This window comes from Arachis duranensis, chromosome 4, assembly GCF_000817695.3.
Source record: "Arachis duranensis cultivar V14167 chromosome 4, aradu.V14167.gnm2.J7QH, whole genome shotgun sequence".
Taxonomy (NCBI): domain Eukaryota; kingdom Viridiplantae; phylum Streptophyta; class Magnoliopsida; order Fabales; family Fabaceae; genus Arachis; species Arachis duranensis.
In genome coordinates, this window is record NC_029775.3 from 91274271 (window position 1) to 91297579 (window position 23309).

The 23309-nt window shown below is 33.5% G+C and overlaps 2 protein-coding genes across 5 annotated transcripts; both read right to left on the reverse strand.

Annotated features, from left to right (window-relative positions):
* Positions 1 to 1956: 1956 nt before the first annotated feature.
* On the reverse strand, positions 1957 to 8612 carry LOC107484035 (protein yippee-like). Of its 2 annotated transcripts, none has more exons than XM_052260986.1 (6): positions 8507 to 8612; positions 5212 to 5321; positions 3555 to 3598; positions 3054 to 3162; positions 2658 to 2713; positions 1957 to 2253 (listed from the first exon to the last, which is right to left on the reverse strand). In XM_052260986.1, exons 1-6 carry the CDS (start codon positions 8541 to 8543, stop codon positions 2169 to 2171), a joined length of 441 nt encoding a protein of 146 aa, XP_052116946.1. In that variant the 5' UTR covers positions 8544 to 8612; the 3' UTR covers positions 1957 to 2168. The 2 variants fall into 2 exon arrangements, with proteins under 2 accessions (XP_052116946.1, XP_015960129.1); XM_016104643.3 differs by lacking the exon at positions 8507 to 8612 and adding an exon at positions 5521 to 5868 and having other exon boundaries at positions 5212 to 5340.
* LOC107484034 (uncharacterized) lies at positions 8226 to 14668 on the reverse strand. 3 transcript variants are annotated; one of them, XM_016104638.3, is made up of 6 exons: positions 14500 to 14668; positions 12393 to 12759; positions 10001 to 10205; positions 9841 to 9913; positions 9316 to 9481; positions 8226 to 8658 (listed from the first exon to the last, which is right to left on the reverse strand). In XM_016104638.3, the coding sequence occupies exons 3-6, from the start codon at positions 10164 to 10166 to the stop codon at positions 8554 to 8556; spliced, it is 510 nt and encodes a 169-aa protein (XP_015960124.1). In that variant the 5' UTR covers positions 10167 to 10205; positions 12393 to 12759; positions 14500 to 14668; the 3' UTR covers positions 8226 to 8553. The 3 variants fall into 3 exon arrangements, with proteins under 3 accessions (XP_015960124.1, XP_020996004.1, XP_015960128.1); XM_021140345.2 differs by having other exon boundaries at positions 9288 to 9481; XM_016104642.3 differs by lacking the exon at positions 12393 to 12759.
* Positions 14669 to 23309: the final 8641 nt, after the last annotated feature.

Here is a 23309-nt window from a genome sequence, read left to right on the forward strand (position 1 = left end):
ATGTCTTTTTCTTTGTTTGATTTTTTTCTCTTTTTCTTATTTTTATTCTTGTTATAAGGGTAAAACAAAAGAATTATGAGAAATTAAAACAAAAAAATATGATGATGATAACAAAGAAGAAGATGAAGAATTTAAAGTTATGTAAAATTTATCAGAAAATAAAACTGAAATTTTTTTACTGTGACAAAAAATTTTTGAATTGCACTTATTTGATTGAATTATTGCCATAAACAAAAATAGTATCGAAATTTTATAATTTTAACATTGAAATTTTATTACAAAACACATAAATTTCTTTTTTAATGCTGTATTTTTTTTTTTTGCTTCTTATTCTTCTTTTTTTTCTTTTCTTTTGCTTTTACATCTTTTAGGAGTATTGCTTCTCATATTAGAGTTAAATAAACATGTATTGTAATCTTATTTAGTTGAATGAAAATAGATTCACACTTATTGAATTAAATTCTTGCTAGAAATAAAAATAACATTGAAATTTATTTAAAGAGATATCGAAACTTCGGTGTCAAAACTAAGATATATATATATGTTATTGTTAAGAAATTTTGGTGTTATTTTTCTGATAAATTATGCATAATTCAAAACTCTTTCTTTTCCTCCTCCTTATCTTCTGCTCTTACTTCTTCTTTTTCATCTTTTTTTCTTTATCTTTTTCTTATTTTATTTTTCATAATTCTTTTTATTTTACTCTCTAACGATAATGATGATGGAGGAGGAGGAAAAGGAAGGAGGAGGAAGAGGAGGAGGTGGCGACAACGGCGGTAGTGACAACAACGATGATAATGAAAGAGAAAGATGAAAAAAAAAAGAGAAAAAGAAGAAGACGAAGTAACGGTGTACAGAACAGGAAGAAGAAGAAAAAGAAGACGAAGCATCAGTGTACAGAACAAGAAGAAGAAGTGTGCGTGAATATGATAAACTGTTATACAACTTAGTTGGACTTAGTTGAGTAAATCACTTGGTTGTAGAGTATTTTTTGCAATGTAAAATATAATTATTTTACTGATATGTCATTATGTAATTAAATATACATGTAAAATAATTTACACTATCAGAACATCAAAATTAAATTTGATGTAATCTGTAATGTTAACTGTATATTTATTTTTATTGAATATGCCCCGGCTTAAAATGACAAAAATACAAAATGTGCCCCTGTTTATTTGCACATGGCCATGTCATCATGCTAAAAAGAAACTACCTACGGACATTCTTGGAGGGAGAATGGCTCTTGGTCCTGTCAACCAATGTTTCGTTTTTATTCTTTTTCTGGCGTTGGGTTTATCTTCTGTGCTTTGCATTATGTCACAAATAAGGAAGATGGATGAACTATGTAGAGCTCAATTCTAACTATCGTAATACGCTAGAAGCGTATGTTTTCTCCAAGAAAATCATTAGAGGAAAAGGGAAAAATCATCATCATAATTGTTTGGTGTAAGGACAAAAGACAACTAGTGATGAACAAGTTTTGTGTTTGAAATGGAAATGATAAACCACAACTTTCTTCTACATCCTCTCTCTGCTGTCAATCTACAAAATTACTACTAGTTTTTGTTGTAATCCAACAGTGATTATTTAATATTAACTAGCATTTATAGTAGCAATCCAGGACATTAAAATTACCTCTCCATAAAAACCAGAGACTATAGAATACGGAAAAAGATTGACAACCAACATCCTTTCCATTTCTTTCTCTTAATCTTGCTCATTTACTACTTTGTTGGCTAATATTTTGTTAAAAATAAGTTGGTGTCTTAGCAAAACCGAATATAATATAAAGCTTGTGCTAACATATTTCAAATATTTTTCTTTGATAAATGCATTACAACAAAATTGGAAACTTCAAGCTTTGGCTTTTCAAGGGAAAAACATCGTTAGTGTTTGCACTAAGGCTTACTTTCTATACCGAATCTGATTAATCAAATCATATAAATAGTTCACTAGTTTCATACAATTCCAACATTTTGGCCTAGTTGATTTTGAATTAAGGGTAAGGGAACTATTGTAACCTTTAATGCATTGTAATAAGGGAACTATTGTAACCTTTAGTGCATTGTAAGTGTATACTAATAGCTGAAGTATAACATATTTTAACAGGAAGAAGCATAGAGAATGTACAGTTTCAAAATGAGATTAGATCCTAAATGAGCAAATCAAACATCATCAACATCACTTCCAACAGCATTTGGTTCTGGAGCTTCCATGTAGAGGCTGCCATCAGGTCCCAACACCTTAAACCTACTCACAATAACAAATCGCAAATCTCGTTAAAAAATACTGGCCACCGACCATTACCAGATCCCCACTGCCACTTATTCTCGTTTGAAAAACAAATAAACTAAATGGTAAATTACATTAATCTCCACTGAAATTAAGTGGTTCTACTCCCGGCATCCCTTGATATGTCATGCAGACACTGACCTCTTCTCATGTTTATAAGGGAGGTTAGTGTCACATTTTATACACTATAAGGGTGCCAAGTGTCAATATAACCCAAATTTCAAGGAGTTTAGTGTACACTTCTATGAATAGAGCAGTTGTTATCTGTAACACTGCCTAAGCACAAGAGAGGTTATTGAAATTTACCCTGAATATAAAGATAAAACATAAAAGCTATAAATGCAGATTAACTAACTAGTCACCTTTCAAGGATAAACTTTCCTTCTTTATACTGTTGAGATTTCTCACAAGCAGACTCCTAAAGTGAAATGAGATAGAAAGTTAGTCTATTTTGAAGAATAACTTATATAAGCCTTCGTAAAGAAACTTCTAGAAAGTAACATATCAATAAGTAATTCTATATTTAAATGCTGACTAATGACTAATAGAAGTACTTACTTTGAATGTTTTAAAAGGTTCTTTTTGAGGAGTAATAAGTTATCTAAACAGATAAAGAAAAAAGTAGGCAATGTGATTTTCAACTTGCAAAAAGCTGTAGTGTTATCTGATGAGTCTATGTTATAAACAGGCATTTGCAAATGTCAACAGCATCTGAACAACTAAATCGCGAGCAACAGGCCATAAAAATTGGTCCTTACATATTTCCATCCAACAATGGATCCACATGCAACACAGAATATGTCAACAACAGTGTGCACTCCAGTAATCAGATTTCGTTCTTCTTTCTCTCCAACGGTAACATTTACACTGTCATAAGATGGAATAACAAGTTATTTCAATTACTCAATGCTATTACACAACAAAGTCTTGTACTCATCATGATTTTTCATCCAGTACCAAGTGCATTACTAAAGCATTCAAGATATTGAAAGCATTGAAGTGTAAGTTATTCTCTGTGAAATCACCACTTTTAAAGGAATGTACTCGTTGATAGATATGAAAATTTGTATTAGACCTAGAAGAGTGAACTTACTCAATTGCATGATATGTACTAGGCTATATATTTGACAATTATTATTTTTATTCTGATGTTTATTGTTAATTTAGCTAAACATTTATGCAACAGTATCAAAAAATTCTGCAATGGCACTAGAGATGCTTATTTTAATTTTGTAATGAGAAGGTCAAATGAAACTTACACTTTATCAAAGAGATAAGCTTTCCCATGCCTGGACTGGAAAGACTAAAAAATAAATAATAAACAAGAAAACCGGGTTAGTTTAGATTGTCTGCACTGTACAATTAAGATGCATATGCAAAATGCAACACAGGGAAGGTAATCATACTCAAAATTCTCTATTTATTTAGTAACACATAACCACGTCAATGTCAAAATAGCCAACCTGATGTCAATCAGGTGCCATGATCAAGGAATAGAAAACTTCCAACTTTTAGTGGTCAACAAGTTTCCAGTGAGGACATTTTATGTTGCTTTGTTCATATATAAGTATATAACCAATCAAGATAATATGGCCCAACAGACTCAATATTGATGACATTTGAATCCAATTTTAGAGATAAAACCCATACAACAACAACAAAGTCTTGTTTCACTAGGTGGAGTTGACTATATGAATCAAACGATGTCATTGCGTCAAGTCATGGATTATTTCTAAAGTCAACCCATTTATGTTTAGATCTCTCAAACAAATTCATCAGGCATAAATGGCTTCGCAGAGCTAACCAGAAGTGGGCATATTTAAATCTGGATGAAATTTTAATTATAAAATTTGATAAGGAAAAAAAAACATCTTTTTAAGTCTGTTAAGACGTATATTCTATTTGAACAAATCTTTCAAACACTTCATCTCCAAACTGGACCATTTTACTTTCTGATTTATTTACTTATTGGGATAATGCCATGTCCTGTATATGCATATTCTACACCACTACTTATATGCCTATGCCCATTACAATCTGTCTCAAGAATTAAAAAAAAATATAGTCATTGAATTGAGAGAATCACCAGGGTGAGAAACATTTTTGCTTAGAAACACTAGGTACTCAATGTGAATATAACAGAACCACAATGCCTACAACATGGCTTAAAAAAATTGAGGAAGCCATACTTTAGTGCTCCCATACACATTTGTAACTAGTCCAAAACCTTTCCAAGGAATTACGTAATTACAGTGAATAGAATGTCAATGCGAAAAAGTGAAACACAACTATGGAGGTATGAATGACTTGACACCAAAAATATAGCAGCACACAGAAATTCAAAATCTTATACATTTAACAACCAAAATAAAATATCAATAATAGTTGAACATCATGTAGAGTCCACAAGTTAGTATCGACATGTTTAACCCAAACACGATCCTATCTAAAAATGCCACTGCTTCATATATGTATGTGTTCCAGAAACAATTCCTCTTAAGCTCCATCAATTTCTCACTTCATGTCGATCCTATATTCTATTTGGCCCCTCTGCGGTTAATCAGATTCCCATCATCATGATCAACCAGTAATGGGGCATGATGGTTAAAATTGTGTTTGCAACCATAGCGTCGTGATACTCCCTTCAACACTCGACAACGATTTTGCTGCCTTAGCAACACTCTTGCACAATTAATGGTAATCACAGTAATCACAAAAGCAAATATACCCACTATTTTAAACGATCATCACAAAAGGCATTATTATATCACATAATTCTCCAACAAAAACCCAGACATTAAGATATCATCAAATTGTACATTCAGCCATTCAGGCATAAAGATATCATCACACAAATGTATGAGAGGAAAAAGAAAAGGAAAATAATAACAACACAATAAACAATTAAAAATAAACCTTGGAAATGATATCATGAGCAAGGGCAAAATGTGTTTGGCAGTGCTTGCAGCTATAGAAGTTCCCTTCAAGACTAACCAAAAATAGCCTTCCCATGTCTTCTCCCTTACCTTAACACCAATATATCAACTTGAAACACAGCCATAGAAAGAAGGAAAAGGAGAAATCACAAACACAGAAAAGGAAATCAGAAAGCCAAAAAGAACCGTACGACAAATTAAAAATAGAATAAAATAATGCCATGTAAATGGGAAAATACCAATTCGGTGAAAATGCTGGGAATAATAATGTTAATGAGAGAATGATTACCGAGAAAAGATGAAGAAGATAGAGAGTTATATCAGTGAGAGAAGACAGAATGGTAGCGCATTGTGAATGTGATGAATGGAATTGGAATGGGTTCTGTGAAGTGAAATTTGGAGTGGGTTTGTTTTGTTAATTGGAAATTAGAATGTGAATGTGAATCGCGAAATGAAATCGAAGGGGCGTGTGGGAGTGATGATGATAATCAATAAAAAGTTTGCCGTTCCTTGTTTCTACGCATACATGTCATGTCACTGTCACCCTTCTCTCTGTCTTTTTTCTGTGTAAGGCGCCGGACTGCTCCTAATATAACTTGTTATGCAAGCCACTCTTAGAGACTCAATTCAGAATATAACCCTTAAACAAGGTTGAAAATGTTACAACTTCCACGGTTCCTTCGCATAACCATTCGTATTAAATTATTAAAAACTATAACTGAATATACGAAAATGCGCCTGAATTCGCCGATTTAATTGAGATTTAAGAGCATAAAACTAAAAAGAATGTAGTTTTTTTTTATCTTCCCTTATTAAAGTCTTATGTGTATTTTTAATAAGACTAAATCATAATTCTTTTAATTAAAAAACACACAGAAGTAATTTTGNTACAATAAATAAAAAACCATTATATATAAATCTAGGGACAAATTTACTTGAAAACTTATAACTTGTGAGGACAGGACAAGTGCTCTTATTATAATTTAAAATATTTTTTAGTAGTACATAAAAATAATATTTATTTGGCTCTATTAAATAATTAAATTTAATTCCATTATATTAAATTATTATATAATCAGTTAAGATTTAAAAGAATATTATTTATTTATTGGTATTTTTTCTACAGAAATTAACTTTGGACAAATTTATTATTCACATCAAATTAAATAATTATCACATATTTATTATCATATATGTGTATGTAATTTGACTAAATACAGAATTTTTTTTATATCAATCTATACCCGCATAAATTACGTACACATAAATTCATTTAGTACGATTTACTAAATATTCTCAAAAAAATTCTGTCAAATAATAAGTTTATCTTTAGATTGACTCATTATTTCCATAAAAACTTGAGAATTATACCTATTTATTATTGTATATATTTTTTATTAATTGGTCAAATGCTAACATTCTTTTAGACCGATTAGTAGCTGCATAATTAAATAGAAAATAAATATAAGATTCAATGATTATTATTTGGTCAAATAAAAAAATTTTTTTAGACCGATTATTATTCGCATAAATAATAAGTATTGATTCATTCTTAATCACCCAGTCACCGTAAATATAATCATGTAATTCAGTCAAATATATACTATTTGGGCTGACTAATATTCGCATAAATTATATATTACTATATTTTTTATATTTTAAAATAAATTAATTTTTACAAAAAAATATTATTTTAGTAGTATAATATTTAATCAATTTATTATAAAGTTAAATTTTATAAAATAAATAGGTATTATATTATTACTAATTTCCTCATGTAACAAAATCAAATATTTATATATAACACAAATAATAAAATAATAAGGCACCATATATAATAATCACGTAGTAATATTATGAGTCCTTATTAATATATATAATACACATTTACATATGCAAAATTATTAATTTTCAATTAAATACAAATTAATTGATGAAGATAACTTAATCCCTATAACTATATGGGGAGCCAAAACACAACGCCAAAATTGTACTATTAATAATAGCACGAATAATATCACTGCAAAGAATGAGATTTTTATATAAAAATATGAGAATGTATTTATAGTTATTGAATTAATTTAAAAATTTTGTTTATCTTATGTTTTAAGACATATATTAAGTTTATAAATTAAAATTTTTTTATTAAAAATATAAAAAATTTAAATTTTTAATACATTTATTTTCATTCATTGAATGAAAATATTTAAAATTTTTTACTAATAATAAACTTATCATGTGTCTTTAGAACACATGTTAACGAAATCTTAATTTAAATGATGAATATTAAATATATCTAATAAATAGTATACAAGTTGTTGGAGGAGAGAAGAGGGACGCTGAAGGATTGAAAGGCGTTGCCGCAAGAGGAGTTGCATGCAGAGGGCGCGCCGGTGCGGCGAAAGGAGTTTGCCAGGGAAGGCGCGGCGGCGCAATGAGAAGAGTTGGAGGGGGAGGGTGCAGCATCGCAGCGAAAGAAATTCAAAGGAGAGATCGTAGTGTGAGGAATTGGAGTGTGAAAAACTGGAATGGGAAGGTGCATATTTTCTTAGCACAATCCTAGGTTTTCAAAATTTTAGAATCCTTTTTTTTTTTTGAAAAATTAGCTCTTAGATTAACCAATTAACTGCATATAGAGTTAGTTACCTATATTTTCTCATAGTGATTAATTTTCCAGTTTATCACTATCAATCTCCTTACTTTATAAATATTTTTTCAATGGGTATTATGGTTATTCAAGTTTTTTTTATTATTATGGTTTTATTGCTCCAACAGACAAAGAAATATAAATAAAATGTATTTCAAATTAACTGACCATGTGAAAAGCAAGGTTGTGAAAATCGGAAATCCAACATTTGCCTATTTGGTTCACCAACTAAAAGTACAAGGGTTCTAAAATATACGTTATTCACGTATTTGATATTAAATTAATTAAATACATGTCCCAAATCATCTCTAAAAAGAGAGCAAGGAGAAAATTTTGGACAAGGAGACTAGAAGTATCAATTTTGAATATTACCATCTTAATCTCTTCTGCTAAAAAACGAGCAACATATCATGCATCTCATTTCTATTTTGATTAATTGCTCGGTTCCGGGAAAAATAAATATAAAAAAATTGAAGGGTTAAACGGTTATACTATAATCCAATTAACAAATGAATTATAGTAATTCTCCTCCGCAAAGCAAAACAAATGGAGCAAAGAATGGTTTCTGTGTCCGATTAAAACAACATTAGGGAAGAGAAAAGAATACTCCAGGAAGGATTCTACTCACAAAATTCTGCACTGAGGAGGCCTGGCAACAGCATCATCAGGATCCAACTATAAAGAAGATAATCTTTCTCGTGGAGGACTCTGGATGGCGCCTATTCTTTGTGGAGGCCACACAACATGGGTCACCCTTCCTCGTATGAGGCCCAAGGGAATCTGCAAACACAATTTACATGTTACCAAGATGTTAAAAGGTTGCAACCATAGATGACGCGTGGTCTGATGACGCGTGGTCTGAGGCCTTGGCGCAATGGCAACTCACTTGACTCGTGAGCAACCACACCCTGGTTCGATTCTCGGAATCGATCCTTTCCCCTCTCCCCCTTGTGTGTGTGTGCGTGTGATAATGACCAAAAATAAAAGGAAAAGAACACAGACAAAGTCTACAACAATGAAAATCCAAATCAATAAAAATTTTCGGTCAAGGCTAACAGCATGGTACCCTTATTATCTATCTCAACATCAATGCACATGAAAATCAATATACAAAACTCAAAAAAGGAGTCTTGTTAAACGACTGATATATTAATGTATGCAAGCATTCATGTGAAATATAAATCAGTAAGATGGCTCAGCTGTAGCTGTAAAACCACAATGGATAGCACTTTGATTGAATACATTACGCATGGAACATAAGGTTACTGGATTAAACAAAAAAGCTCATATACACTATTATCTTTAAAGATGTCAACAAAATTGACATTGACGGATAATAAATTGCTTTTTTTGTGGCAATAGAAGCCTGGCTGGTCAAGTTTTGCAATATATTATATAAGTAACCACACCTTAAACTAAGTGATAAGAGAACCTTACAGGTCCAAATGACTTTGAATCCATGCTAAAAGCCGCATTATCTCCTTCAACCCAACAATGTCCTTCTGGAACCTTCAACACATCATAGTTCTGACGACTACCAAACCATTCACCAGATAATGCAACTATTCTCTTTATGTGTCTCTCCTTGTGATTCAATGGAGAGCTACAAAAGGTTTGGGATGCACTAATTAAAGTCTTAAAAAAATAAATAAATAAATAAATAAAATCACCAATTAAGAATTTCAAAAGAAGCAACTAAGATCTAATCTACATTCTAATAAAACATGAATTATCTTAGTAGCTGAATATAATAGCATAATCATTCACCAGTCACTACCAATAACTTGAACAGAAGTGCAACATTAGTCCAAGAAAAAATCCTTTGTGAAGTCAAACAATCACAGGGTCCAAGGTGGTTATTTTCCGTAACTATGTTGTTTAACTTCTCTAGACATCATATACCAATGTAAAATATGGCATATAAATGCAAACATATATTCAAGAGTGAAACAAATGTATTACCTGAAGACCACAACATCTCCATGTGAAAATCTGTATTTGTCAACGCAAAACTTCTCAACCAAGACATAATCATCTGCAGCATAACCAAATGGTCAAATAACAAAATCTGCAATCCCAAAATACCATGTTTCTTATGAACCCCCTTTGGCAAGAATATTACCAGAGAAGTTTCCTGCAGAAGAGCTGGTTTTTGGATTAAGTGTGGGAGACATAGAGCCACCCCGAACTGGAACCACTGTTACATAACGATCAGATACAGTAACAGTAATGATCCCAAATGTGACAAACTTTTTGGTAAAATTCCACAGAAAGCTGCTTGATCCCATTTGTTCAAGTGCTTGTTATGCCAAATGTATGAAAACCATCTGCAACCAACTTCCCGAAATAGCAATGAGAACAGGGGAATAGAGGAATGTAAAAGGATAAAAGCACATTCATTTAAATAAATTGCATTAGTCAGTCAAAATTTTCCTTTTTATGATTTTTTAGTGCAGAGCTGTTACAATTTTTAAGAAAAAATAAAAGAACAAAAAACAACATAAACTTTTATGCAAAACAGATGAAACTAGTTCTCCGTTGTCAATGGAGTGTGGATATGTGAAATGAAAAAATTTGTAAATAAAAACTTCATCATGTTATAAGCCTTCTCATTTATTAAGACCCCACCAAGCCCTAAACATCCACAAACTCTAATAATATAACATCTAGTTTGCCTAATTAATTAAGGAATTTTGAAAAGATAAAGCCAAGAACAAAAAGTAATTTCCTCTTTCCAATATATTGCTGATACAATCAAGCTAGAACAGTAATCCAAAGTGCTTTAAAACATACTTACTTAACAAAACAAATTAAATTAAAGAATCTAACAGGTCTAGCTGAGGCTTATTCATTAATGACATTTCTTAACTACAAATATTGACCACATGATTTAATTTTTCATCAACATTAATCTTCATTCTGTATTCTCAAGACATCTAAGTAAGACTTTCCATTAAGTTTGGGAGCAGAAGCACCCTCTCTTATAACACATCATTTATTATTTATAGATAATACATAAAATAATAAAAGCATGATACACAGTATATATAAGATTCGAAAAAAGCCTTGTACATTCTTATTTATATAAAGTAGGAGAGTAAAAAGTAACAAATAAACATTTAGTAAAATTCGAGGTTCTGAATACTGAACCAGTCATTGAACTGCTCTAACTACTGATTCACTGGTTTATTGATTCAACCAGTTCAACCGTTTTGTATTAAAATAAAAAATAAAATATAAATAAACACACTAAAACATAATTACAAAGTTCTGAAAACCGGACTGGTCATCGAACTGCTCAAGTCACTGGTCCACTGGACCAACCGGTTCAACCATGGTTCAACCAGAATAACCGTTTCATAATAAAATAATAAATAAAATATAAATAAACACACTAGAACATAATTATAGTCTAACATAAACTTTAAAATGTCATTCAAATCTACATAAAATATCATCAACCAAAATCTTAACTTTTCTGGTTATAAGTTTAAAACAAGGTCTATTGTTACTTTAGCTAAGAGCATAGATCAGACAAAAAATGAAGTGTTAACTTCTTCAATTATAAGTTTAAGAGCTTTGTGATATAGTAAGAGTATTAAGCACCAACTTATGGCAATATGTACTATCAAAGGATACATACGCTCATGTTTTGTGTGTTTGTTGCCACTTTGTTTGGCTAATCAAGTTTAGTTTTAAAGTATGAAATCCCAAAGATTCTAGACGGTGATTTCTTAACCAATAAAGTAAAACTAACAATATTCAAACTTTACACACAGTTACTTTCAAGTTTCAAGTTGACATAATAGTGATTAATCACATATCATTTCTGTGTTTTTCTGTATTCAATGGTATTAATACAGACAGAGATGATAATTACCTAGTTTCTGATGGCTAAAACAGTAAAACATAGTTGCTAAAATATCATTAAGACGATAATTAGAGTTTATTTCAATACACAATTTGTTATATTTTGTGATTAAATTACAAGTATTCCTTTAGGAGGCATTTGTTTTGTTTTTTGGTTTATAAGTAGTTCATAGAAACTCAACTTGACAAAGCAGGGACAATCCATTACACAGTACTTGCAATAACCAAAACATCAATATCAAGAACCTGCCATAACTTGTGAGTTCATTTCAATACCCATTTTTTTGTTTTACTATGATGTTGTTATCCATGATTTCTAATTTTTAACACAAAAATTAACATGCTTTAACAAAGATTAACAAAGCTTTTAACCCAATTTTTAACAATCTCAGCATAATGATTAACAACAGAAAAAATACTGAATGAGGCAATGAGCACAAAATTTATCACCAAGAAATTTTAACAAAATTTAACAACAGAAAAGAAAAGCAAGAACAAGGTAGTAACAATTTATCAGCATCAATTTATCATCAATATAACAGAGTTAACCAACCTAGAACAAGCAAGAACAAGCTAGTAAGCCAGTAACAGAATTGAAATTTATCAAGAAGCAGTGAACACTAACTGAGCATCCGAGGCATTACCTTCGGCGAGGGCAGTGACCAGAGATTTGCGGGAGAGCGACGGACGACGGGAAGCTGGCGACAAACACTGGTGAGCTGGCGACGAACGACGGGGAGCTGGCCACGAATGCTGGCGAGCTGGCGATGAACACGACGGACGGAAGACAGCAGAGCAGAACCTGGAGACGTTGGCGTTGGTCGAACGGGAGGGCCTTCGAGCAAGATGAACCACGAGGAATGGCGAACAACCACGATGAACCAGGCGGCGATGGTGAGGCCACCGGCGGCGCGATGAAAGCTAGGGTTTTCAAGGAAGAATGGGAAGAGCTTTGGCACAACCTCTGCCGCTCTGCAGTGAACTTGAAAGGGGAGACTAGAAAGCAAGGTTCTGAAAACCGGACCGGTCATTGAACCGCTTTAGTTATTGGTTTATTGGTTTATTGGTCTAACCGGTCCAATCGGTGGTTCAACCGGAAAAACCGTTTTAGAATAAAATAATAAATAAATTATAAAGGACCAAAGATGAGGGTACTCCAAGAACTCCTATTAGATGCAACAGCATTCAACATTATCACATTCTCACACACACATACAAAGCCTTAACTCAAAGAACAGCCACAACAAGTGACTTGGAAAGAAAATGTAAACACCGAAACAATCACAAGCATACAGAACATGTGAATATTATTATAGCAAACATAATAATAAAATAGCTCTTCTAATGCGTCTCCGAAAATATCCCAAATCAAGAAAACTACATAATCTGATCCACTTGATTCAGATAGCTACATATATTAGAAAAATTAAGAATCAACTAAAAGAAAAAGAAAAGGAAGGCCTGGTTGATTCGATTCAATTACCTGAGATGAAGAATCAAACAGGGCTGACAAGCTGAGAGTTTAAATGTTAAACCTCAATATTCAAATAACATGACTCCATTATTGTTATTATTACACCCTTCTAATGTCACAAACTCAATATATATTATAGTCTGTTGAGACTTGTGTATTCACAACTTGGCCTCATCATTCTGATTCATACCTTAAGTAGAAGAAAATGTCCCAATCAGCTATTGTTACAATTTTATCCAGAGAGTTGGGGTTTTGGTTCGGAGTTCATGCCAATGATAATGACGAGGGGGATGAATCCGTGAATCAGTCACATAGGCAGGGGAAATTTTAACAAAGTTCATCACAATGATTAACAACAACAAAAAGCGCTGAAGGAACACTCAGTATTATAGGCAATGCAAATTTTAACAAAGCTCATCACAATGATTAACAACAACAAAAAGCACTAAAAGAACAGTGAATCAGTAACATAGGCAGTGCAAATTTAAAATTTAAAAGTTATCATCAAATACAATCAGTGAGCAAAGCCAATCAATCAAGCACTGACTGAGCATTCTGTTCTGATTCTGTGACCGGGAAGCAACAAATTCAGCAACAAATTCAAGTTACAGCAACAAATTTAACAAATCCTAGTAAAGTCCCAATTTACAGCAAAAAGGCAAATTCATTAATTACCAATTCAGCAACATGCAGAAATACAGGGAAAAGGGAAATCTGGAAAAGAGAGAACACTAAACCAAAACATTAACCAATAACCACAAAACACTAAACCTTCACCCAGCAATTACAAACAAAGCCAGCAATTACAAACATTAGCACATTATGAAACATTCCAAAACACTAAACCTTCACCCAGCAAAACCAGCAACTACGAACAAAGCCATCAGTAAATTTGAACAAAAAAAAATTAAGAGCCATCAGTCTACAGCATTCAACAATATTGCAACAAACAAATTAGGAGCCATCAGCAACTGGTAAACCAGTAAAACACTATCAGAGCCATCAGAGTAAGTATTACTGACTAACAGAGCAATCAGAGTATAGTGAATACAAGACAAAGCAATCAGAACCATACATACAAATTTGCAAATTTGTAAAATTTCCACCATTAACCACCAGCAAATACAAGGGAATACCAAACTGGAAACCTAGAAGGAAGACCGAAGAAGAAGAATTAAAGAACCAAACTTCAAAGTTCAAACCAAGGCCGAAGAAGAATTGAAGAAAAATGGAACAAAATTGAAGAAGAAGACCGAAGATGAAGACGAGCCACTAACCTGGGTTCCGGGCCGAGAAGCCAGCGAAGATGAAGAGTACCAGCCGAGTTACTGGGTTAGGGTTCGACGACCTGGGAACGGCGGTGCTGACGACCTGGGGACGGCGGCGGCGCTGACGATCTGGGAACGGCGGCGGCGCTGGAGGGCTAGGGTTCCTCGCTAGAGTTCCGGCGCTCCGGTCCGGTCCGATTTTTAGAACCATGCTAGAGAGAATGGTTTCTCAATTCAGAACCCTTTTTCTTTTTTGGTTTTTTTTAATAACAAACGGTGTCATTTAGAGTAACCGGCTGGGTCCTGGTTCGGTTCGACCGGTCGAGTCTAGATTCGATTCGACCAGTCGGAACCTGGATCGGTTCGACCGGCCAGGAACTGGTCAATTCAGCAGTTTTGAAACGCTTTTTCCATAGATGGTTTTTCTCATTAGACCGAACCAATATTTGCACTGGTTTCGGTCAGATTGGTTCAACCGGACAATCCAGTCCGATTTTTAGGAATACATAAATTTTAAAATATCATCCAAATTAAAAATATCACATCTACCACAATGTTATAATCTCGTCTAAATACAAGAACAAGGCCTGAATAAAATTCAAGCAACCCAATAACAAGAAATAAGGACAATCTCAATCTCAAGAATCTCAACAATTTAGCAAATTAAAACAACATCAGCCCAAAAATTTAGCAAATTATCAACTTAACAAGTTCAAGAACTGAAAATCAGTAAAAATAAAAAAATAAAAAAGCAGGACAACGACAATATAACAGAATCAAGAGCATGATCAACAATCCTAAATCGCAGTAACAACAATAATTGAAGAAGAAAAATCACAGATTAATAATCATAAACCAATTAAAACAACAATGACAGTAAAAAGATAGCTTCTAGAGTACAGAGGTTAGGGAGCACGAAGGGCTTGACACAGCAAAATTGGAGCAAAGAAGGGCTGGAGCCCAGTGGAATAGAGCCGACGCGGTGAAACAGCGGCTGCGCAACGGAGGAACAGTGGGACGGAAGCTTCAAGCAGTGGCAGAGACGAGCGCAGTGGGGATGTCCGCTTCGAGCATATGCGACGGTGGCAGTGGCTGGACGGAGCAAGTGATGTGATTTTTTATTTTTCTTTTGCCGAGGGAGTGAAGGAGGAGCGGAGAGCTCGAAAAGGAGGAGATGCATGTTAGGGAAATTAGGTTTACGTTAGGTTTTTCTTAATTAATTATATGATGAAATGGCGCCACTTTATGTCAAAGTTGAAACCGGCCAGATCTCAGTCTATTCAACCGGGCAATTTTCAGCCGATTCAGAGGTCCAACGGTTTTTTACAAAGGCAATTATGCTTACTAGCCGAACCGATATGCCTGTTGGTTTCTAATTTGACCGATCGGACCGGTTCGAACTAGATTTCAAAACATTGGTAAAACTTCATCATTTTGCAAATAATAAAATAGAATCAACAATGAGGGTTTTCACAGCATCAATAACACCAATGGCTGTTTACAAAATTGCAGCTGCAAAACTAATAGTACTATGTAAGAAACAGCCGTAGCAATAACAATGTAGTAAACAAGGGTTTAAAATGCAAGACACAGCAACAAGAAGTGTTAAACTTTAAATAGCATCAACAAAAACAATATAATAAACAAGAAGTACATCAGAAACCAATACTAGGAGAAGAGATCGACGACAGAAGGTTGCAAAGTCCGAGAAGCAACGGTGAGAAGGATGAGATATGGAGAAATCGACGAGAAACAGCGAATTGGAGGAGAGGTCCAAGAGAAAAGGAGATGATCGAGGAGATCGAGAAGCAGAAGGAGGTAGACTGAAGAGGAGCAGAGTAGTTACGCAGCTCGTGTTAGGGGTAATTAGAGTCGGGTACACTCTTAGCATATTAAATACTATGAGCGTAAGTGGAAGCACACCAAAAAATGATGTAGAATATCACTAGTAAATACAGCAAACAAAAATATAAGTGCTGTAATTTTGTACAGGTGAACAATAACCGCATAAGTAAATAGTAGGGTTAAGTACTCTTTTCGTCCCTAAGGTCTGATGTCAAAATCAAAATCGTCCCCCGATTTATTTCTTATTAAAATCATTCTCAACGTTACAAAAATGTTATGAAATCGTCATTTTTCTACCTCAATTTTAATTTTTTGACAAAAAATTACCTTTAACAATAATAAAAATAATATTAAAAAAAACAACCCCTACCCCCGGTATTTCTTCACTCTCTTCCCACCCTATCCCCTTCCTCCGACTAGTCTCTCTTCGAACTTCCTCCCACTCCCCCTCCCAATTTTTCTTCTCTCCCTTTCTGCCACCCTAACACCTCCGCCGCTGCCTGCTTCTCCACCACCTTCTTCTCCCTCTCCATTACCAACCTCAACCCTTCTTCCATTGGCGTTGACTCACCTTCTTCATCTCTCATAACGACCTCTCCCTCGGCGATCTCAGCCCCTCCTTAGACCTCAACGACAACCATATCGGTATCGACATCAACAGCGTTGTTTCAGCTCAGGCTGCCGATTCGGGTCTCCTACTTCAGTGTCAAGCTCAGAGATCTCATTTTGAAGTTGAATCTCGACTTGGTTCTCCTACTCCACCGACAGACCAACTCAGCCACACTTTTCACAGCCTCAAGTTTTCTGTTCCTTTTTTTTCCTTGCTCTCTTTCCTTATTCGATGTTCTTATTCTATTCTTCGTTCTTCCTTTTTTTTAAGAACATATACATCAGTTTTTTTGTAGAATTATTATTATTTTATAAAAAAGTTTTGATTTTTTATTTTGAGATCTTTAAATTACAATTAAATTTGTTGAAAGTGACAAAAAAACTAGAGATAAGTACTAGTTATTTTCTAGAGATGAGATATTGGTGTGTTTTTTATGAAGATGGAATGAAAAATATAACTTTTAAGTTATTGTTGCCACTGAGTTGTTGTTGCTAAGCTTTTTTCCTCTCTTCTCACTTCAAAATTGAGTTGTTGTTGCCATTGTTAGTGTTGTTTAGATGAAGGGATGGTGTTGTGATGGGTTTAGATTGATGGAAGAAGAGTAGTGTGGTGGTGGTGGCGATGACTGATGATGCAGGGGGTTAGTGGTAAGGGTGGGGCAGGTTTTCTTTTTATTTTGGTTTAAGATCAAAATTGTCTGAAAAATGTTATTTATAGACAAAACGACGATTTTATAACATTTTTTAACGTTGATGGTGATTTTAATAAGAAAAAAAAGGTTGGAGACCATTTTGATTTTAACTTCAGACTTTAGAGACGACAAAAGTACTTAACCATAATAGTACTATACAGTGAATAGTACCTGTATATTGAATAGTAAAATACGTACTATGTCAGCAATAGAAAAACACCCTCAATTTAACATGGAAAATCCATACAATGTTGGAAAAAAATCACAGGTCAAACTACAAAAAATATCTACTATATTCAATCATAATTACAATATAGTGTAATCACAATGGTACACTCTTATACCACAATTTATAATAACGAATGAGTACTAGAGAGTCCACCTAAAATTCAGTATGTATTTCTTATAACACTCCAATTTTACATTACACACTCTCTACAATATTACATTCACTACAAGAGACTTTATTTCACAGAAACTATTAATTGTTTCTATTTTTAGACAAGGAACTAATGCTTCATGAAGATCCTATTTATAGAAAAAAATTGGGTATTATAGCACAACTAAACTACAGCTGTCTTGCCCTTTTCCTTCTCCATATAGTGCCAACTTTGAATCTTTCACTGTCTTTATTTTCTCAGTAAATATTATTTGCTCAAGTTTCCAAAAGACAAGTCAATCATACACAATTTTTAATAGCTTGAGAAAGAAGGTGGCAAAGTAAAGACTGAAAAGGAGGAGTTGAGACTATGTGTGTGGAGAAGATAATTGAAGAAGTAAGGTAGAGTGGAAAAGGAAGGTGGCATCAGTGGAGGCACAGAGAAAAGAAAAAGAAAAAGTCTGTTGTGTTTCATTAGAGTATCAGGTTAGAAGATTTTAGAAATTCAATTCATTTTATTATATATTTTTTATTTTTTAGTAAAATTAATTTATATAATAAAAATTATATTATAAATATTTTAATAAAAATTAATTTTCTTAGAACCAGTGAGAATCAGTACAAACTGGTCAAACTTAACCGGCTCGCGTGTTCACCTGGTCTAGCACTGTGTACTGCAAAAAACTATCGTGCTCCAGTAGTCTGCATGTCTACGTGTACTCCAACGCCTTGCTTTTAGTTCGAACCTGTGTCTTCAGCATTGCTACATGCCTGCACTACAACTAGACTATGTAGCTCTTTAATACTATATGTCCTAATTATATTATATATAGAAACAAATCCTAAACTAATCCGGTCTAAGGCCATGACCCAGCACTGTGTACAGAGAAAAACTATCGTGCTCTAGCAGTCCATATGTCCATGTGTACTCCAACCTCTTGCTTTTGGTTCGAACCTATGTCTTCAACTTTGCTACATGCCTGCATTATTATTAGAGGTGGAAAATGCGCAGAAATTTAACAGGCCAACCTACGTAACTTGCCAAAAAAGGCAAACCGGGCTAAAAATTTGAGACCGTCATAATAAAAAATCCCGCTTAACTCACACCGCCTAACCCACGAGTTTTGGCAGATTTCGGTGGGACAAGGCGGGCTTACCTACGGGGCCCGTCATTCTATGATTTCACTTCAAAAATTTTGGTTAATGATTATATTTATTAGATATTTAGAATTATAAAGACTTTAGTGTTTGTGAATTTAAAAAGTATATTTTTTTTGTCTTTAGAAATTATAAGTTTATTGAAATGTTTGTGAAATTATATATTTTTTAATATTTAATGGTTGAAAACAAAATTTACTGGGCTTGGCCCACCAATCCATCATTAAGTGGGGTGGGTTAGAAATTTGCGGTCGCCTCACTAGGCAAGACAGGGCGAACTAACCCGTTTGCTACCCCTAACTACCATTAGGCTATGTAGCTCTTTGATACTATATGTTTTAATTATATTCTATACATAAACATTTTAGTAGATAGTTTATACTTATTTGATTTATTTTAATTTTAAATTCACTCATTCTTAAAATTAAATATATTTTTATTTAACTATAAATTTTATTAAATATTTATAAATTAAAAAATAAACATAATTTTTTTATTAATCACAATTTACTTTTTCTTTCCCTTTCATGATTATATGATATCTATCAATATTATTTTTCAACAAATATTTGTAGTGTATAATAATATGATAGGTATAAATTAATTAATAAATTATTAAAATTTAAAAATAATAGTTATTTTAATATAAAAATAAAATAAAAATACTTATAATAAAGAAGAAAATAATAAAATGTTATATAATTAGAAGAAAATAATAAAATTTTATACAATTAGTTAATTATATTAGATCAACCTATTCAACTAGTAATCCAACAATTAAACTATTGACCCAGTAATCCAATGTTTTAACCGGTTTAATTATCGATTTAGTTTTGATAACTATGAGTAAAAGTAAAAGCACTGGAATTTTTTTTCTAAAAGCCGCAATTTATATTTTTGAAGTAACTACCAAATTGGTACCCTAAATATTCAAGTGCTGATAAAAAAGACCTTAAAAGATGTTAACCACAAAATAGTTCTTAAAAAATTATAAAATTTGACAAAAGTAACTAGACATCAATTTCTCCTGTTCTTGTTAACGAAAAACGTTGAGGTGACAAACGAAAAGTGTGACATGACAAATTCTTTCCTATTCTTTACTAACAATAATTTTCTCTTTCATCTTTGTCTCTCTCTCCTCTATTTTCCTCCTTCTCTCTCCCTCTCTCTATAACACTCATTGTAATTTTTCGTAAACACAAAGCAATTTTAATATTTCTAGAATTACATCAATGAATACAAACACAAAAATACTAAAACATATTCAAATTCAATCATGCCTAAAATGATCTCAACATCAAAATCACATGATTCATTTAAAAAATAGAACAAAAATGGAAAAACCACAACATCTATTAATAGAAAATAAAAAAGAGAACAAAAACAGAGAAAAAAAAGAATAGGGAAGAACGAAGAAATATAACACAAAGAGATGAGAAAAAGAAAAATAGGGTGGGGGTAGAACTAGGTAGCATAATAGAGATCCTAAGGTTTGGAACCGAGATGAGTATTGTCGTTTGGAAAATGAGTCATTCTTTGTTTTTGTAGATTATCTCTCTGAAGATATATCGAAGAAGAAATTGTACCACTTGTTCAATTAGACTGAACGTATAAATGATATATATCTATCACGAAAATAAAAAATGGTAATATTTATATTTTTACTTTCATACGATATACTGCGAAGGGTGGAGCTATGAAGACTATTGCGAAAATGGATAGAATGAGATTGTGAGAAAATGTTGTTTCAGTAGGAGAAGTTAAGTATCGACGAGCGAATGAAGTAAAGAATATAAAGAGGTATCATGAGGTTCATGGAGTTCCAAACATTGTAAAGCATTATTCTCAACAAGGAAAGAGTCAAAGAAATTCAGGGATGAATGTGAAAGATCTGAGAAAAGAGAAAAAAGAAGAAGATTCGCATGGCAATGGGTGGACAAAGAAGATAGAAGTACCCATTACAAAAAAGAACTTAGACTGCTGGTGACAAAGGAGTTTAGTAGACGATACGAGGAAGGCCATTGATTATAATTCTTTAAAGGCCATGATTGGGAAGAATTTTTCTCAAGCTGTGCAAGTACGAAAACTAGGAGCGTACAAAGCACTTTTGACTTTTAATAGTTTATTGAATGCAGAAGAAGCCTTCACATTCAAATTGAACAGCCTTTTGCAATTTTTCTATAGTGTGTGGAGATGGAAAGAGGAGAAGCAAAGTGAAACTCGAAGGTGTGGCTAAAGTGTGTTGGTGTTCTTTTGCATACGTGGTTAACGGAGACATTCAAGATGAAAGGAGGCAAGTAGGGAGAAGTAATTGGGTGTGACAAAGCCACAGAATCATGCATATCATTCAGTGTGGGACGTGTACAAATTAATACTTGTGTTATGGACATAATCAACGAGTAGATCCACATCACAATAGGCAAAAGTAGATTCGATGTTCTAGTAAAAGAGGTTGGCAATGAGAGTTACAAATTGGATTACAAGCTGGAAGAGGAAGGTGAAATCGAGTCTTACAAGAGCACCAGAGAATTTGGTTGTTAGCGGTAAAAGATCCATAGTTCCACAATAGTGGGCAGTGATCTGGCGGTTGAGTTGGTGATGGTGAGGCCAAGGGAGAAAGATGCGGATACGGGTAGATTGGTAATTCTAGAATATATTTTGAATGAATGGATTAATTGAAATTCAAATCAGAAGAAAAATCATAGGGTAACGTATCAGAAAGATTTAGAGAAAAGTGTAGATTTTGTGGGTTATAAAGATATGAATAAGGTGGAATATGAAAAAAACTCTTAGTTGGGATTATTGAGGTGGAATAATGAGTTGAACAAAGGGGTCTTGAGGCAAAAAAAATATAAATACAAATAGACTCATTGCTTGGCCCAATAATATGGGATGTGCCAACGGTACTAGGGAAAATAAATTGGGCCTCATCACATTAACCAAAGGCCCAGACCATGCAGAAGTGAGTACAACATGTGGGTTGGGCGTCGAGATTCTGGATCGGGTTGATTCCATTCCAAATAATGGGTTCTGCAGTTGTCTCCAGGGAAAGCATGATGGGAAGCAAGAAGGAAGTGGCGGCGTGCAAGAAAGCAATGAGAGAGACCAACGAGCCGGCGTTCAAGAAGAGTGCTTATGGCGACGGTGACGTTGTCTTCTCTACCACTGGACAGGAAACACATCTGACGGAGTGCCAACATCAGAAGCTTGAGACTGAAACTGATCACCTTGCTTCGTTGGTGATGGAGGGGTTCAGTTTTTCTAGGGACGATGGGTCTGATACTGATCCGGAAGTGAGTTGTTCAGAGCCTAAAAAAAATAACTTAGTCTGCAGGGTCGGATCTGTTGATGGTGAAAATAAAGCAATCAATGGAGATTGTATGGTCTCGGATGATGAAGGATTTAATGATGGAAATGTTGAGATTGACTCAAAGATTGGCGTGGATATTGAGGATGTAAAATAGAGAACTAGAGATGAGAAGGCATTGGAAGAGAAAGGATCAAATGCTTGAAAATAGGAGAACATAGAAATTGGCAGTTGAGTCAAGAGCGGTGCAGTATAATGAAGAAGACAAAAATGGCTATTCTCCAAGCACAAAATGTAGAAATTGGTAAAAAAAATGAGATTGGCAAAACAGAAAGAGAAAGCACGAAGATGCAGACTCAAAAATCATAAAAAGATGTGTTGTAAAATTTTAAAATGATTTTTAGCTCTTAGAATGTCAGAGGTTACACGGTGCTAAAAAATTGAGTATGGTGCAAGACATGAAATAGAAAAATAAATTGAACATGTTAGGATTGATTGGATCTAAGATATAGGTTGTGACTAAGTTTGACGTAGTACGCATTTGGGGGAGTGATGCTATGGAATGGGAGTATGTAGGATTAGAAGGTGCGTCCGGGAGTCTGTTATTCATGTAGGATGATATGCTGTTTAGAATGAATAATTGCTACAAAGGTGAGAGATGGTTATGTGTTGAAGGAGTTTTACTAAAAACTAAGTTCAATTGTGCTTTTTGTTTGGTATATGGTGCTCATACTAGAGTGGAAAAACTTGCTGTATGGGAGGAATTGAGTTATATAGCTGACTTATGTCAGGTCTCGGTATATTATATAGGTGACTTTAATGAGGTAGT